We start from the raw sequence: 18,800 nt of genomic DNA on the forward strand, positions 1-18,800 counted from the left end.
TTTCTGACATTTAATCCTAATAAAATTGTCTTAGGTCAGTTAGGATCACCACTTTATTTTAAGAATGTGAAATGTCAGAATAATAGTGTGGAGAATGATTTATTTCAGCTTTTATTTCTTTCATCACATTCCCAGTGGGTCAGAAGTTTACATACACTCAATTAGTATTTGGTAGCATTGCCTTTAAATTGTTGAACTTGGGTCAAACATTTCGGGTAGCCTTCCACAAGCATCCCACAATGTTGGGTGAATTTTGGCCCATTCCTCCTGACATAGCTGGTGTAACTGAGTCAGGTTTGTAGGCCTCCTTGCACGCACACGCTTTTTCAGTTCTGCCCACACATTTTCTATAGGATTGAGGTCAGGGCTTTGTGATGGCCACTCCAATACCTTGACTTACTTGTCCTTAAGCCATTTTGCCACAACTTTGGAAGTATGCTTGGGGTCATTGTACATTTGGAAGACCCATTTGCAACCAAGCTTTAACTTCCTGACTGATGTCTTGAGATGTTGCTTCAATATATCCACATAATTTTCCTACCTCATTATGCCATCTATTTTGTGAAGTGCACCAGTCCCTCCTGCAGCAAAGCAGCATGATGATGAGGTCTACCATTTTTTTCTGAGGTCTTGGCTGATTTCTTTAGATTTTCCCATGATGTCAAGCAAAGAGGGACTAAGTTTGAAGGTAGGCCTTGAAATACATTGACATGTACACCTCCAATTGACTCAAATTATGTCAATTAGCCTAACAGATGCTTCTAAAGCCATGTCATAATTTTCTGGAATTTTCCAAGCTGTATAAAGGCACAGTCAACTTAGTGTATGTAAACTTCTGACCCACTGGAATTGTGATACAGTGAATTATAAGTGAAATAATCTGTCTGTAAACAATTGTTGGAAAAATGACTTGTATCATGCACAAAGTTGATGTCCTAACTGACTTGCCAAAACTATAGTTTGTTAACAAGAAATTTGTGGAGTGGTTGAAAAACGAGTTTTAATGACTCCAACCTAAGTATATGTAAACTTCCCACTTCAACTGTGTATAGTTGTTAGTTGGTTGTGCAATGTTTTCCTTTAACCCTTTCCTTTTTGTATCACAAAATGTAACATGACTGAACACACAACCGCACAGTAGGTATCGGCATGCACAAACTAAATGTTCGACCGCCATGATACCAAAAAAGAAGACGACTCCACAACTAACATTTTAGATTTACTCAATTGCTGCGTTTCCACCTCAAAGTAGACAGCCCTCGGCCCTAAACCCTGAGCCCTTGAATGATGTTTCACATCGTCACATCCGAGTGTACCTTAAATGTCCTTTGCCCAAATGAGGGGGAGTGATGATCAGAGAGGCAACGTTCTTGGTAGATATCTTGAAGTTGAGCTTTAAAACAGCCAACCTAAAGCTGGGTAGCGAGCTACAGTTACCCATAGATGGCTAGCTAGTTATATAGTTTGGTCATTTATTCCAATACATTTCAGAATTGCTAAAAATATGTTTATGAATCTAGCAACATTTTATAGGATCCTCACTACGAGACTAAGTCAATTTGCCAACGCTAAAATCGATGTATAAATGTATTTTTTTTTAGCAAGCTAGCTTCATACTTTTTTCTGACATGCTGAAAATGCAGCCTTGTTGATTACATTTGACCCTTCACGGCCACCAGAGTTTGACATGTGACTACAGTTTGCTTTTAATTGTGGGTCATATCAACCACGCAAGTGACCAAAGTTCTTCACTCCCCGAGCTAAATTGAGGTGGCAACGTTAGTGAATTGGATCTCCACTTAAGATGGCAATCAAACTGCATCCGGTTTCGACGGGGATTCCCCCGAGGGAAAGTGGATAGCGCAAGGGCTGAGGGGGTAAAAATAACATGTTTGGACTGCAGCTAATGACTCGTGAACATGTGTAACCTTCTGGTTCAAACCTGTTGATGATTAGTTATTTGAGAAGGAGACCAAGTCAAGACGCTGGACCGGGTGGATTCAGTTTATAGTAAGGCAGTTTATTATGAGACAAAGATATTTGGCAAAGCGTGCACGGACTCCTTCGTTTAGCTCATAGGGAACTAGCAGAAGAGAGCCCCGAAACATAGTGTGCATCTAATTTATACAATGAAATGACAGTGTGTTGACGTTGAGTCTAGTAGGTCCGCTCTCCTCACTGGTCGATGAGTGGAGGGACGGTCCACTCTCCAGGTGGTGTCGACTTCCCATTGGCCCTTGGCAGTGTCCTTTGTCCTCGGAGTCCAACACACCTAAGTGTGTGTGTGTGTGGTGTGTGTATTTCTGGTAATTCGTGTCTGGGTGCTTGCGATATTCATGGAATGTTGTTCTTTACACCAGTGGTCAGTTCGTGTGGCTAGGGTGCTTTCATGTCTTGACATTTTTGTGTGAGTGCTTAGTCCGCCATCAGTCTCTGGGTGTGGTCGTGATTGGTATCAGTTGGTTGCTCAATATGTCTTTGGAATTTTGTTGTGTGCTGTTGTGAAACATGTTGTGCAAATGCCCTCCTTATATATCATTAGGTAAAACGTTAGATTATCTTTATTACAAACCCCTTTCCAAGGCAACTAATCAGCAGGCATGGAAACAATGGTACTGGAGCTCATGCAATCTATATTTATTTCAGGGACAGACAATAACAGTCATTCACATCCCTGGGACAGACAATAACACACCACCAATAACACACTATTGTCAAACCTTCTAGGTTTGGATGGAGCTCACAAGCTAGCCAACAAGCTAGCTAACAGTGTACATGGATAACAGGATGAGAGCTAGCATAGCTAACAAGTTAGCATGAAAACTCTGTTATAACGACCAACATACATTTCACATTATGACAAACTACATGTCGTTACATTGTACATTAGTTCATACATATTATGTGACAGTTTGGACATAATTATATCAAAAGAAAGTGCCTTTAACTGGGAGAGGATCATTTCCTACATACCATTGATTCCATCAGCATTAAACCACAGAGAGAACAATCAGACAGATATTTCACCGGATGTATAAATGTGAAGCATCAGCTTGGCGTTTCCATTCCTTTTCCTGTAGACCACAATCACCTCCTTTGTCTTGATCACGTTGAGGGATAGGTTGTTGTCCTGGCACCACACGGCCAGGTCTCTGACCTCCTCCCTATAGGCTGTCTCGCTGTCGGTGATCAGGCCTACCACTGTTGTGCCATCGGCAAATTTAATGATGGTGTTGGAGTCGTGCCTGGCCGTGTAGTCATGAGTGAACAGGGAGTACAGCAGGGGGCTGAGCACACACCCCTGAGGGGCCTCTGTGTTGAGGATCAGCGTGGCGGATGTGTAGTTACCTACCCTTACCACCTGGGGGCGGCCCGTCAAGAAGTCCAGGATCCAGTTGCAGAGGGAGGTGTTTAGTCCCAGGGTCCTTAGCTTATTGATGCGCTTTAAGGACACTATGGTGTTGAACGCTGAGCTGTAGTCAATGAATAGCATTCTCACATAGGTGTTCCTTTTGTCCAGGTGAGAAAGGGCAGTGTGGAGTGCAATAGAGACTGCATCATCTATGGATCTGTTGGGGTGTTATGCAAATTGGAGTGGGTCTAGGGTTTCTGGGATGATGGTGTTGATGTGAGCCATGATCAGCCTTTCAATGCACTTCATGGCTTCAGACGTGAGTGCTACGGGTCGGTAGTCATTTAGGCAGGTTACCTTAGTGTTCTTGGACACAGGCACTATAGTGGTCTGCTTGAAACATGTTGGCATTACAGACTCGGACAGGGAGAGGTTGAAAATATCAGAGAAGACACTTGCTAGTTGGTCAGTGCATGCTCGGAGTACACGTCCTTGTAATCCGTCTGGCCCTGCGGCCTTGTGAATGTTGACCTGTTTAAAAGTCTTACTCACATCGGCTGCGGAGAGCATGATCACACAGTCTTCCGGTGCAGCTGGTGATCTCATGCATGTTTCAGTGTTTTTGCATCGAAGCGAACATAGAAGTAGTTTAGCTCGTCTGGTAGGCTCGTGTCACTGGGCAGCTCTTGGCTGTGCTTCCCTTTATAGTCTGTAATGGTTTGCAAGCCCTGCCACATCCGAAGAGCGTCAGAGCCGGTGTAGTACGACTCGATCTTAGTTCTGTATTGACGCTTTACCTGTTTGATGGTTCGTCGGCGGGCATAGCAGGATTTCTTATAAGCTTCCGGGTTAGAGTCCCGCTCCTTGAAAGCGGCAGCTCTAGCCTTTAGCTCAGTGCGGATGCTGCCTGTAATCCATGGCTTCTGGTTGGGGCATGTACGTACGGTCACTGTGGGGATGACGTTATTGATACTATAAGGTTAAAGTGCAAAATGTCAGATTTAATTTGAGGGTATTTTCATCCATATCAGGTGAACCTTTTAGAAATGACAGCACTTTTTGTACATAGTAAGAAAGTATTGTGACAAATTAACTTATGTGTACTAAAGTAGTGAAAAGTTACGTATTTGGGCTCATATTCATAGCACGCAATGACTACATCAAGCTTGTGACTCTACAAATTGGTTGGATGCACTTGCTGTTTTGGTTGTGTTTCAGATCATTTTGTGTCCAATAGAAATGAATTGTAAATAATGTAGTGTGTCATTTTGGAGTCACTTTTATCATGAAAAAATAATGAGTGAGAAGGTTATAGACTCACAAATATCATACCCCCCCCCCCCCCCCCAAAAAATGCTAACCTCTCCTGTTATTGTAATGGTGAGAGGTTAGCATGTCTTGGGGGTATGATATAAAATGCTAACCTCCCCTGTTATTGTAATGGTGAGAGGTTAGCATGTCTTGGGGGTATGATATAAAATGCTAACCTCTCCTGTTATTGTAATGGTGAGAGGTTAGCATGTCTTGGGGTTATTATATAAAATGCTAACCTCTCCTGTTATTGTAATGGTGAGAGGTTAGCATGTCTTGGGGGGTATGATATAAAATGCTAACCTCTCCTGTTATTGTAATGGTGAGAGGTTAGCATGTCTTGGGGTTATTATATAAAATGCTAACCTCTCCTGTTATTGTAATGGTGAGAGGTTAGCATGTCTTGGGGGGTATGATATAAAATGCTAACCTCTCCTGTTATTGTAATGGTGAGAGGTTAGCATGTCTTGGGGGTATGATATAAAATGCTAACCTCTCCTGTTATTGTAATGGTGAGAGGTTAGCATGTCTTGGGGTTATTATATAAAATGCTAACCTCTCCTGTTATTGTAATGGTGAGAGGTTAGCATGTCTTGGGGGGTATGATATAAAATGCTAACCTCTCCTGTTATTGTAATGGTGAGAGGTTAGCATGTCTTGGGGTTATGATATTTGTGCTTCTAACTTTCTCACTCATTAATATTCACAATTCATTCAGAATTATCCTTAGTTGTGGTAGCGTCCACATTAATGTATATGTGTTTTAGAAACATTATCTTCCTATTTATATCAAAAGTGACTCCAAAATGACACAATACATTATATTGGAGTACAGAGCCAAACTAACGTTGGAGCTCACTGTAAGTTAGGAAATCTCTTACTCATTTATCAAGGTACCCTTTAAGACATAAAACTAAGGGGTATTCAGGCACTTTTCCCAGTCTTGAATGTTGCTGCACATAGTTTTAAAGTTGGGGAAGTACGTGTTATATATGCTATTGCTACAAGCTAACATAGTCTCTCCCCTTTGTGCAGTGCACTGACAGCTAGTCTTCTGGCAGAGGACCACTTCAGATGCTCAGTGTGCAAGGAGGTTCTCAACGAGCCGGTCTCCATCCCCTGTGGACACAGTTTCTGCAGGCAGTGCATTGAGACCTGTTGGAACAACCCAGCGAAGAAAAAAGTATACGACTGTCCCGGGTGCCAACGGAGATACATAACATGCCCCGTTCTCTTCACAAATTTAACCTTGGATAAGGTGATCCAGAAACTCCAGCAGACAGGATTTAAGGTCCCTGCACTTCCCCCTCACCGCTACGCTGGACCTGGAGATGTGGCCTGTGATCTCTGCACTGAGAAACAGCTCAGAGCTGTGAAGTTCTGTCTGACCTGCACTGCCTCTTACTGTGAGAGCCACGTTAGGCAGCATTACACCGTAGCAGCACTGCAGAGACACACCCTGGTGGATGTAACTGGAAACCTGGATCAGAAACTCTGCAATGAAGAACAACAGACTGCATTAAGGCTGGAAGCTAAATTGGAACAGATGAATACAGAGTTTGCTGAGGAAAAAACACAAAAAAATAAACTGACGCAGGTACACTATTTTATCAACACTTTACGTTTTTTCTGTATTAACAATTTCAAACTAATAACTAATAGTATTTCCTCTCTGTACTAGGCTGGATTTACTAGATAATCAGTATCCCACTTATACAGTACAGTAGCGATTATGATTTGATTTGCTCCCCAGAATGTAAAGAATCCAACCACTGAGTTAACCTGTTATGCAAAGAGGTCATCCAAAGGTAAGATACAATTCAAATCAAACTTTATTAGACAGGTGTAGACTTTACAGTGAAATGCTTACTTACAAGCCCTTAACCAACAATGCAGTTTAAAAAATATGAATAAGAATAAGAAATAAAAGTAACAAGTAATTAAAGAGCAGCAGTAAAATAACAATAGTGAGACTATATACAGGGGGGTACCGGTACAGAGTCAATGTGCGGGGGCACCGGTTAGTTGAGGTAATATGTACATGTAGGTAGAGTTATTAAAGTGACTATGCATAGATCATAACAGAGTAGCAACCACGTAAAAGCGGGGGCGGGGGGGCAATGCAAATAGTCTGGGTAGCCATTTGATTAAATGTTCAGGAGTCTTATGGCTTGGGGGTAGAAGCTGTTTAGAAGCCTCTTGGACCTAGACTTGGTGCTTCGGTACTGCTTGCCGTGCGGTAGCAGAGAGAACAGTCTATGACTAGGGTGGCTGGAGTCTTTCAATTTTTAGGGCCTTCCTCTGACACCGCCTGGTATAGAGGTCCTGGATGGCAGGAAGCTTGGCCCCAGTGATGTACTGTGCCGTACGCACTACCCTCTGTAGTGGCTTGCGGTCAGAGGCCGAGCAGTTGCCATATCAGGCAGTGATGCAACCAGTCAGGATGCTCTCGTTGGTGCAGCTGTAAAACATTTTGAGGATCTGAGGACCCATGCCAAATGTCTCCTGAGGGGGAATAGGTTTTGTCGTGCCCTCTTCACGACTGTCTTGGTGTGCTTGGACCATGTTCGCTTGTTGGTGATGTGGACACCAAGGAACTTGAAGCTCTCAACCTGCTCCACTACAGCCTCGTCGATGAGAATGTGGGCGTCCTCCTTTTCCTGTAGTCCACAGTTCTGCTGTTGAATGATAGTACAGTGATTTGTATTTCCTGCAATAGCACTATACTGTAGTGTGTGTTTCTCTCTCATGTGATTCTCAGATTGGGCAACCGAATGTTTTGTGCTGGCTGCCCTTGGTCGTCCCTTAGACCTTGGGATGATGTATGACTGCTGCAGTGATTGTCTTTCCTCAGGTACAGTTATTGTGTTTTTGAGTGCATATATCTGAAGTAATATGTTTAGTAATAAAGCAAAGGTTGGCAAGCAAGGTCTTCACAGACATCTGGATTTGCTGATTTTCTCTGACTTTTCTCTGGCCTTGATTTAATTGTTGGGTTGTGGGGTTTTATTTTCAAGAAGAAAAGGGAAATAAATTGAATTATTTGAGAACATTGACCCAGATAATAAAAAAAACTGTAATTCTGTCAATTCTACTGTGAAATAAATATCCTTTTATCTCCTAAGATGTCGGTCTATGGGATGAGAGCACAACAGCCAACATGCGTCAGTCTCTGCCTCGGCCTCACACAGAGGTGATGTGTATTGAAAGAGACTCCCTACAGGACAGATTCAGGGCTCTGGATGTTTCCACTTCTCTAAGGGCCGGTGTCTTGTCTGGGCTGGTGGAGGTTGGTGGTGCTGCTGGATACTTGAACCATCCCGCCCAGTCCAAAAACAAGGACCGGGTCACTCTACAGTACAGAACCACTACCAGGCTGGACATGCTCAGTCGCAGGGTATTTGAAGAAACCGTTAAAAGGGATTCAAAGGCAACACATGTGGTGATGGCTGTTCTCTATGGAGCTCAAGCATTCTTTATCTTTGATGACAAGCGTGTCAGTGGAGAGAAAAGGGCTGGTGGAGGAGAAGTCGATATGCGCAGTGTTATCAAGAAGATGGTGCCCTCCTTCAGTGCAGATCATATGTTATCCAGCTTGAGTGACAATGAGAAAATAAACAGTTTGTTGTATCAGTGTACACTCCACAGTGATGTAGACCATATCAATGGCTCCATGACTTATGGCCAAGCAGTACAAGCTCTTGAAACTCTCCCGAAGCACCTTGGACAACAGGGAGAGAAAGCAGTGCCTCTGTATGCCTGGCTCTATCCTCTGAAGAATCTGGACACTTCAGTTCAGATCACTCAAGGCTTTCTCTCCGAGGCCGAGGACGTGGTGGAGCATCTGAGGCAGGTCACCATGAGATGCCAGGACATGATGACATTATTACACGTCAACGATGATGTGATGAAATGGTTCCCCAGTGTGAAGGAAAAACTTGCAGAATTTTCTGAGCTGCTGCAGAAGTACCAGTCCGAGTTTAAGAGAGGGCTAGCTATGGCAGTAAAGACCGTGAGAGAGAGTGAAGAGATGGATGAAAAGAGGCTGAGAGACATTCTCCAGAACCATGACCAATCACCATTCTGTTCTCAGTACACACATCAGTGGCTTAACAACAAAGAGGAGGAGATAAAGGCGCTGCTTATCTGCAAAGAAAAAAACATCCCCATTGGGAAGGAGGTCCAGGAGAAAGCAAAAAACATCCCCACAGGGAGGGAGGTCCAGGAGAAAGCAAAAAACATCCCCACAGGGAAGGAGGTCCAGGAGAAAGCAAAAAACATCCCCACAGGGAAGGAGGTCCAGGAGAAAGCAAAAAACATCCCCACAGGGAGGGAGGTGCCGACCCCAAACAGGACGCTGTGCTTCACGCTCACCTCACTGGTTGGTGAAGATCCATACCTTTCCACCATGAAGCAGTATATACATTCTGCACTAGAGATCACCACAAACCAATCAGGGATCAGCGGACAGCAGCAGACACAGCATGCCTTCAAGCCTCCAGATTTAACTGAAAAAATACAGTCTGACCTCCACTTGTTCACCACATCCAATGAAGACAGAAGAGATGGAGAGAAATTCAATTTTCTTGTTGCAGCTACACCAGATGTCACCTTTCCTGGATCCCGCATTGGTCTGTATCAAAATGGTCGTCTTATCGGCCGCAATTTCAAGCTTGGATCAAAGCCAAATCCAGCCGAAGTAACAGAGATAAAACAGAACAGCTTCAATCTGAAATTTCCTCAGTCAAAGGTCATGAGTCCTGTGAAGTACAGAATAGAGTATACCGCAGAAGGTGATGTTAAATGGACTGTTGGATATTTACCATCTGGTCCTGGATCTGTGGGACTGGGTCCTGACCACTGTAACACTTGTATGTTGCCTGGTTTGAAACCTGACACTAAATACCAGGTTAGATACAGTGCTGTGGACAGCTCTAGTATGAGTGACTTCAGCATGGTCACCATTGTAAAGACAAACCCAAGGTCCACACCTGGACAGCCCTGTGTGAAACTGGTGGGAGAAAATGTCAGAGTCACATGGCGGATAGCGGAAGAGGAAGATGGCGTTCCCGTGCTACGTTATGCTGTGGAGTTCAAAGAGGCAGGGCTTGAGGGCTGGTCCAGTGTATCAACAACGGGGCCTGAATGTAGATGCACTTTATCTCAGACCTCCAGTACTTGCTACCGAGTCAGAGTCTCTGCCGTCTATGGAGAGGGAGACACAAGTAAACCCAGCACAGAAACAGACGTCCCTGTAAAGGGTGAGCCATCACTGTGGATTTTATAACGGAATATTTGTCATTCATTCATAAGACATGATTATTCTCGAAAATGCATTACTATAATCAGTAGCATTAACCATCTGGCAAACATTCTCTATGCATCATATTGAAGCAATTTAAGTCCATACAATATTGATTTCTCTTTTTTCAGTCTGGTCCATAGACCTCTCACAAAGGAAAGCCTCCTTCCTCCTAGAAGTGCTGAAACTCCAACCAGAGAAGAAACCAGTAGAGCTGAAGGGTTGGTCAGACGAAGAGAGTGAAGTGAGGAGTTTCCTTCAGTGTCTGCCCTACATCTCACAGCTGAGGTGAGTGATTTCCCTGCAGCTGGAGGACATCATTGTTTTACTAGTGAGCGACTCTTCCTTTTGTGCTCCTGCATATAAAATCTCCCTCTAAGAGCTAGTCATTGGCTTAACCATTTCTGACGGTACTCAGAATTACTCACATATGACGTTCATTGGAGAAGCTCTGGGGAGTTATTTTTGACAAACAAAGGGGTGTAATGGGTTTGCACTCAAAAAGACGTCGCATAAAACTTACTTCATTATTTTGTGTTTTAAAGACATTTTCAATGCAACAGGGATAGCGTACACAGACGTTTTGGCTTTATACAGCCTTCTTCAGGGTGTAGGTACAATTTGAATGTAAAACAGCATTTGTGAAGAACAGCAGATAAGCAGCAGGTGATTCTAATCAGGGATGTGGCTTTTCCGATCTACCTGTGTACAAATTAGTTACAAAGAAATACAGAATTATAGGGTATGGGAGCAGGCACGACGGCCAATTCACAAATCAACCGTCCCAGGTGTCCGCTCACCTAAATGCATCACATCAATTCATGAGATAGCCCACCACAAAGAACATCAGGCAAATCCATTCATAAATACGTGGGACCAACTCGTAAACAATATGAAAAATCTGATATGCACAGTGTTCTTGTATAACAGTCTAAATGTGGCTTATAGGAAGGAGGTGAAATTGAATTCTTTGTTTAAACCGTGTGGAGATACAGAATTCTATTTATATCCACATGGCTTCTCTTTGGAGTAATTTATGGTCATAAATCCACTATTGGAAGTAAAGATATCACCTCACTAAATTGCGAGACACTTTATAGAACAAAATAATTGTATTCATGAATTGCGTCGCGTTGGGAATCGAAAAAGCTTCATCCACCCCTTGGAGGTGACCATGTGAGAATGTTGTTCATTGACTACAGCTCAGCGTTCAACACATTGACTGAACACCTCCCGCTGCAACTGGATCCTGGGTGGGCTTCCCCCAGGTAGTAAGGGTAAGCAACAACACATCTGCCACGCTGATCCTCAACACAGGGGCCCCTCAGGTGTGTGCTTAGTTCTCCTGTACTCCTTGTTCTCCAGCATTCGTCCCTGAACCACCTGTTGTGCTTGTTGGGCCCAGACAAACTGAGCTATCAACTCATCCATGCTGTTGTTGTGTAAACGTCAACCCTGATCTGACCACATTATCAGAGTGCCCACATTCTCCACTTCAGTCATTTAGCAGATGCTCTTATCCAGAGCAACTTACAGTTGTGAATACATTTCATAATTTTTTTTTCTTCCCCGTACTGGTCCCCTGTGGGAATCGAACCCACAACCCTGGCATTGCAAACACCATGCTCTACCAACTGAGCCACACGGGACCACCACTTGCGGCAAACCAGGGGGTTTGGTCAAGACGTTTACACAGAACAGACACTGACAGAGTATGATTAGCTCGGTTTCAAGGGTGTTTCTTAAATAATAAATCAAAAAGGATAGGTCTCCCCATGAGACCCTCTCCGGGATACTGTCTTGCTGTATCCTGTTGGGCACAAAAACGGAACTCTCTCCTGTTACCTCTGCAACCATCCCCAACTATACAGGGGTCCTTTCTTTTCTTCCCTTCCCTTCTTTCTTCCCTTCCCCCCGATGTAAGAATGTGTTAATGAGTTAGGGATTTATTTAGTGATAAAATGTTTATCAGTGTCTTTTTTAAATGGCCTAAAACATTTGCCAATAAATCACAGTTCAACATTTAGTTTTGATTTACTTTCGGTTGAGTTGTCAACTAACTGTGAATTCAATGTGAAATCAACAACCAGTGTCACTGGATTTGGGTTAAAAGTTGAGTGATTTATTATTTATTTTTTTCCCTTATTTAGATTACTTTCTGCATATCCAATCAGTTTTCCATGTTGATTTAATCACATCACATCGATTTATGTTGGTTAAAATGACGTGGGAACAACATTGATTGAATCTGGGGTTTTTTAACAGTGGGTAATGATATAAAAATTGTTTCTTTTGCTTAAATCGAGGTTTGTCAACAACAACAACAACAACGCAGCCGTTATCCAGTGTGTGCTCAGTCTGAGTGTCGCAGCAGCAGACCATGACGCAAGGACAGGATGGAGTTGGTCTAAGTTCCTATCTCTGGTGTGGAGCTACAGTTCCTTCCCATTTAATAAAGAAGTTCATCCTTCAGATCAATGTGACTTCCTTCTGGATCTTTACTCGTGTGCAAAGGCATCTGGAACTAAAAAGGGCAGGAGTCTCATTCCATTACTTTGGCCAGTTTACCAGTCAGCTCCAGCAGTCTGGTATGTGAATCTTGCTAGAAGAAAGGCCTCCGTCTTCCTCGAAGTTCTGAAACTCCAACCAGTGAAAAGGCCAGTGCAGGTGAAATGCTGGTCAGATGAAGAGAGTGAAGTGAAGAGTTTCCTTCAGTGTCTGCCTTACATCTCACAGCTGAGGTGAGTTATCTACAATACCTCAAACAAACACTGGTATCTACAAAAAAACATGAAAAGTAGTGCCCAGGAGGGCCCAGGAATGTTTTAATGAAAAGTAGTGCCCAGGAATTTTTTAATGAAAAGTAGTGCCCAGGAATGTTTTAATGAAAAGTAGTGCCTAGGAATGTTTTAATGAAAAGTAGTGCCCAGGAGGGCCCAGGAATGTTTTAATGAAAAGTAGTGCCCAGGAATGTTTTAATGAAAAGTAGTGCCCAGGAATGTTTTAATGAAAAGTAGTGCCTAGGAATGTTTTAATGAAAAGTAGTGCCCAGGAATGTTTTAATGAAAAGTAGTGCCCAGGAATGTCTGTAGCAATACACATAATCATTATTTTGCTGCAAGAGTGATCATTTGGATTCACCCGAAGTACAAAATGTCTATTGTGTGCAACAAAACTTTAACTAAAGCTATGGAAGATAGACATTTTTGCTTCCAGCTTTCAACATGTTTTAATATTGTGTTAATTTTTTTCAGTTTTAAGGACAACAATCTTGTACACTTCCTACATAAAAATAGAGAGCAGGCCCAGCATTTTGCCGCTCTCTTACAAGCTCATGGCTTTACCCTGTCATTGGGAGGAGAGTTACCCAGGCAAACCTGCACTTCTGTGGGGAGAATCTTGGCCCTCTGTGCCTCAGGAGTGAAACTCAGTCTCACACCCTGCAAGATTTCTCTCAGCGGAGCTTCGATTCTCTTCAGACATCCGTTGATGCTACACAACCTCATGTATGCAAATGTATCAATACTTCAACAAACATAAATCTACACATTTAATTGATTTTCCCTCTGAAGTTTTCATTGATAATCAGTTTTTTTTTTGTATTACAATTTTCAGACTAAATGAGATCATGACAGTGAAACTGACCAGACTGCTTGCGACTGGTAGAGTCAGTGCTCCAATGGGGGTTGAGGAGCTTTCGCTGGTTGTTGAGAACTCACAACTATCAGAGGATATGCTTTCTAGGGTCCTGAGTAGTGTGGCGTCCCTGCTGAGACTCTTGGCTGTGCAGTGTCTGGACCTGACGGAGTGCACTATCCACGGTCACTCTCTCATCCTGCTGCTGGGTCACCAGGGCCCTCTGAAACTCAAGTGAGTCTGCAGAAGACAGTTATTGCTATAGTCTGGTGAAAGGTTTATGTTTTACGATTTAAATGTATGCATGCTCTTATGTATGTGGGGCGGCAGGTAGCCTAGTGGTTTAGAGTGTCGGGCCTGTAACCGAAAGGTTTCTAGATTGAATCCCCGAGCTGACAAGGTGAAAGTCTGTCATTCTGCCCCTGAACAAGGCAGTTAACCCACTGTTCCCTGGTAGGCCGTCATTGTAAATAAGAATTTGTCCTTAACTGACTTGCCTAGTTAAATAAAAAAATACATGAAATGTATGTTCTCACCTGACAGACTGTGTCCAGACACTCTGCAGCAGCTGGCTGTAGTTGTGCATGAAGCTCAGGACAAGGACCTGACTCATTCATTCTTAAAGAAGGTTGGTGGAGACCTGACCTCTTGCAGGCTGGACTGGGAAGTGCTTCTCTCTCTGCTGCAGCGTTCAACCCACAACATCACTGTGAATCTCAGAGAGAACTGGCTTCCAGAGAGAAACCTGACAGATCTTCGTCCCTTTCTGGGCAGGATTATTTTAAAGAGGTATGGGTTTTTCTGCTTGCCACTTTTAAATCATAGTTTATCTTAAGAAACGAAATACATTTGGTTTTTGTGTTAAGAACCGTCATTTTAAAAAGAGCAGTGACTTGTTTCCCATGATGCAGTGTTGACAGGAATCTGCTGCTGCTGCTCCTCCACTGCTACTCTGCCTCAAAGATCCAGCCAGGGGCAACAGCCCTGCTTGGGGCTCTGCAGCACAGGCTGGACTTCTCCTCCTCTGTGGACCTGTCAACAAAGGACCAGGGGAAGCCTCTGTGTCTGAGTTCTGCTGACTGCAAGGCCATCGTCAGAGTCCTGGAGCAGAGCCGTTGCGTCACAGAGCTGATCCTATGCGATTGTGAGATTTCAGACAGAGCACTCACGAAGCTGCTGCTGAAAATCCCACGCAGAGTTAACCTCAGGTTAGAGAGACATCTGTTCAATAGATCAGTCCAGGCGAATTTTGTTGTTTTTAGAATCCCAGACTTTAGCTTTACAGGCTTGGTTATGAATGACATTTTGCCTTTTCAAAAATGTCACATCTCTCCATCTAAACTGGGTGACCTTGTCTCTCTTGTTTCTCTCTGACTCAGCCCCAGTAAAGCCATATTGGTTCAACTTGTACAAACTTGTAACAAGAATAATGCAGTGCATCATGCAGGATCCCTGGTCAGAGCCCTGGGTGGGGAGCTGGACCTCAGTGAGACCAAGCTGGATCAGAAGGCCTGTAGATCTCTGGCCCTGGTTCTCATGCATTCAAAGGGTCTGTCAGAACTGGACCTCAGCCTCTGCCAACTCACAGACCACCACCTACAGCCTCTGCTCACACACCTGCACAAAGTCCAAGTCCTGGAGTGAGTGTTTTAAAGATCATGATGAAAATCAAACACAAGAAATACATATTACTAGTTAAAAATAAGCATATATTTGGGAACCTCAATAGATTGTGATGTTGGGTATATAAAGATTACAATGCGAATGTGGTTTAACATTTTATAAAACCACAACGTTTCACTCACTGCTTCTTTAAGAAAATGTTATTTGCTATAGTCAATGTGACACATCTAAAAAGGCCATGTTGCTAATTCGCTATGCACATGCTGCTAGGGCTTAGTCGTTTTCCTTCCCTAATGAAGACATGTTTGGTTGCTTACTAGTACTAGGCTACTGTAGGTAAATACATTATTATGCAATATATATATTCCCTGTACTTAATGAAATTATCCCTCCCCTTCTCTCTTTCTGTGTGTCTCTGTCCCCTCTCTCTCTCTCATTCTCTCTCTCTCATTCTTTCTTTCTTTCTTTCAGTCTAAGTCATAATGCAATTTCCAACTGTCTGAGTAAGAAAATACTGAAAGCTGTCTCCACCAGCAAAGGCCACATAGTTCGGTGAGTTGTGATTGTTTGCTCACTGTATGTGTAAGTCTTTCTCCATTAGAATTCAATCATCTATACTATCAAATGTGATTGTTTTTTAATTAACTCATGATTGGAAAGTGAGAACAATGTGTTTTTAATGTGATTTAACATTTAACAGCGTGGTAGGCTACTCTGTTTTGTAATATGCAGTATTTTGTATTTTTACAGGCTTACAAACAACAGAATGAAAGCCAAACCACTGTTCTAGTCGGCATCCGTCGTTAAGATGACAGAATCTTTCTCCATGTAATCTTGCACACCCACGGTTGTGGGAAAGTTGTCATTCATACCAATATTCAGTTTTCAACCAAGATCTCAGCGATCACTACCTCACTGCCTGCATCCGTAATGGGTCTACGGTCAAACGACCTCCACTTATCACTGTCAAACGCTCCCTGAAACATTTCAGCGAGCAAGCCTTTCTAATTGACCTTGCCCTGGTATCCTGGAAGGATATTGACCTCGTCCCGTCAGTAGAGGATGCCTGGTTATTTTTTTTAAATGCCTTCCTCACCATCTTAAATAAGCATGCCCCATTCAAGAAATGTAGAACCAGGAACAGAGATAGCCCTTGGTTCTCTCCAGACCTGACTGCCCTTAACCAACACAAAAACATCCTATGGCGTTCTGCATTAGCATCAAACAGCCCCCGTGATATGCAACTTTTCAGGGAAGTTAGAAACCAATATACACAGGCAGTTAGAAAAGCTAAGGCTAGCTTTTTCAAGCAGAAATTTGCTTCCTGCAACACAAATTCAAAGCCACTGGCTCCAGGTCATCTACAAGACCCTGCTAGGTAAAGTCCCCCCTTATCTCCGCTCACTGGTCACCATAGCAGCACCCACCTGTAGCACGCGCTCCAGCAGGTATATCTCTCTGGTCACCCCCAAAGCCAATTCCTCCTTTGGCCGTCTCTCTTTCCAGTTCTCTGCTGCCAATGACTGGAACGAACTACAAAAATCTCTGAAACTGGAAACACTTATCTCCCTCACTAGCTTTAAGCACCAGCTGTCAGAGCAGCTCACAGATCACTGCACCTGTACATAGCCCGTGCTACAGGTGGGTGCTGCTATGGTGACCAGTGAGCGGAGATAAGGGGGGACTTTACCTAGCAGGGTCTTGTAGATGACCTGGAGCCAATGTGTTTGGCGACGATTATGAAGCGAAGGCCAGCCAACGAGAGCGTACAGGTCGCAGTGGTGGGTAGTATATGGGGCTTTGGTGACAAAACGGATGGCACTGTGATAGACTGCATCCAGCTTGTTGAGTAGGGTATTGGAGGCTATTTTGTAAATGACATCGCCGAAGTCGAGGATTGGTAGGATGGTCAGTTTTACGAGGGTATGTTTGGCAGCATCAGTGAAGGATGCTTTGTTGCGAAATAGGAATCCAATTCTAGATTTAACTTTGGATTGGAGATGATTGATGTGAGTCTGGAAGGAGAGTTTACCGTCTAACCAGACACCTAGGTATTTCTAGTTGTCCACAAATTCTAAGTCAGAACCGTCCAGAGAAGTGATGCTGGACAGGCGGGCAGGTGCAGGCAGCGATCGGTTGAAGAGCATGCATTTAGTTTTACTTGTATTTAGGAGCAGTTGAAGACCACGGAAGGAGAGTTGTATGGCATTGAAGCTCGTCTGGAGGGTTGTTAACACAGTGTCCAAAGAAGGGCCAGAAGTATACAGAATGGTGTCGTCTGCGTAGAGGTGGATCAGAGATTCACCAGCAGCAAGAGCGACATCATTGATGTATACAGAGAAAAGAGTTGGCCCAAGAATTGAACCCTGTGGTATCCCCATAGAGACTGCCAGAGGTCCGGACAGCAGGCCCTCCGATTTAACACACTGAACTCTATCAGAGAAGTAGTTGGTGAACCAGGCGACGCAATCGTTTGAGAAACCAAGGCTACTGAGTCTGCCGATGAGGATGTGGTGATTAACAGAGTCAAAAGCTTTGGCCAGGTCAATGAATACGGCAGCACAGTATTGTTTCTTATCGATGGCGGTTACGATGTCGTTTAGGACCTTGAGCGTGGCTGAGGTGCACCCATGACCAGCTCAGAAACCAGATTGCATAGCGGAGAGGGTGCGGTGGGATTCGAAATGGTCGGTAATCTGTTGGTTGACTTGGCTTTCGAAGACCTTAGAAAGGCAGGGTAGGATGGATATAGGTCTGTAGCAATTTAGGTCAAGAGTGTCACCTCCTTTGAAGAGGGGGATGACAGCAGCTGCTTTCCAATCTATGGGAATCTCAGACGACACGAGAGGTTGAACAGGCTAGTAATAGGGGTTGCAATAATTTCGGCAGATAATTTTTGAAAGAAAGGGTCCAGATTGTCAAGCCCAGCTGATTTGTAGGGGTCCAGATTTTGCAGCTCTTTCAGAACATCAGCTGAATGGATTTGGGAGAAGGAGAAATGGGGGAGGCTTGGGCGAGCCTATGTAGATAGTCCATAAAAAAATCTGCCGTTTCCAGCTACAATTGTCATTTACAACATTAACAATGTCTACACTGTATTTCTGATCAATTTGATGCTATTTTAAATGGACAAAAAATGTGCTTTTCTTTCAAAAACATGAACAAGTGACCCCAAACTTTTGAACGGTAGTGTATATATATTCTTAATCCATTCCTTACTTAGATTTACATGTATTTGGGTAAATGTTGTGAAACTGTTAGATATAACTTGTTAGATATTACTGCACTGTCGGAGCTAGAAACAAGCATTTTGCTACACCCGCAATAACATCTGCTAAACGTGAACGTGACCAATAAAATTTGATTTTGAGCGTTGGTGACTGTAACTGTACTGCTAACAACAATTTAATTACGTTTTTTTTGCCGACCTTTACTGACACCGGTCATATTCAACGGCTGTTGTGCGTTTGTAAATTCCTCAGTTATTCTGCGCTCTGGGACATTCAGGGGCGGTAGGTAGCATTGGACTTTTAAAAGGGAGGTTGCAAGATTGAATCCCTGAGCTGACAAGGTAAA

At 43.5% G+C, this 18,800-nt stretch overlaps 1 protein-coding gene across 5 annotated transcripts in view; it reads left to right on the plus strand.

The window, feature by feature from the left end:
• LOC106570908 (uncharacterized) overlaps nt 1–18,599 on the plus strand; it is a 35,524-nt gene extending 16,925 nt beyond the window's left edge. For 4 of the 5 annotated variants that reach the window (XM_082961576.1, XM_082961578.1, XM_082961579.1 and 1 more), the window contains 13 exons: nt 5,699–6,260; nt 6,417–6,471; nt 7,425–7,517; nt 7,789–9,924; nt 10,097–10,253; nt 12,272–12,706; nt 13,220–13,471; nt 13,581–13,835; nt 14,145–14,390; nt 14,513–14,809; nt 14,981–15,241; nt 15,696–15,776; nt 15,975–18,599. In XM_082961576.1, the coding sequence (XP_082817702.1) occupies nt 5,699–6,260; nt 6,417–6,471; nt 7,425–7,517; nt 7,789–9,924; nt 10,097–10,253; nt 12,272–12,706; nt 13,220–13,471; nt 13,581–13,835; nt 14,145–14,390; nt 14,513–14,809; nt 14,981–15,241; nt 15,696–15,776; nt 15,975–16,014 (4,870 nt within the window). In that variant the 3' untranslated portion in view covers nt 16,015–18,599. The remainder of the gene's footprint in view (nt 1–5,698; nt 6,261–6,416; nt 6,472–7,424; nt 7,518–7,788; nt 9,925–10,096; nt 10,254–12,271; nt 12,707–13,219; nt 13,472–13,580; nt 13,836–14,144; nt 14,391–14,512; nt 14,810–14,980; nt 15,242–15,695; nt 15,777–15,974) is intronic. The other variant, XM_014143488.3, reaches the window with a different exon arrangement.
• The last annotated feature ends 201 nt before the right edge of the window (nt 18,600–18,800 follow it).

The sequence above is a fragment of the Salmo salar genome, chromosome 15 (genome assembly GCF_965601325.2).
Source record: "Salmo salar chromosome 15, fSalSal1, whole genome shotgun sequence".
Lineage (NCBI taxonomy): Eukaryota > Metazoa > Chordata > Actinopteri > Salmoniformes > Salmonidae > Salmo > Salmo salar.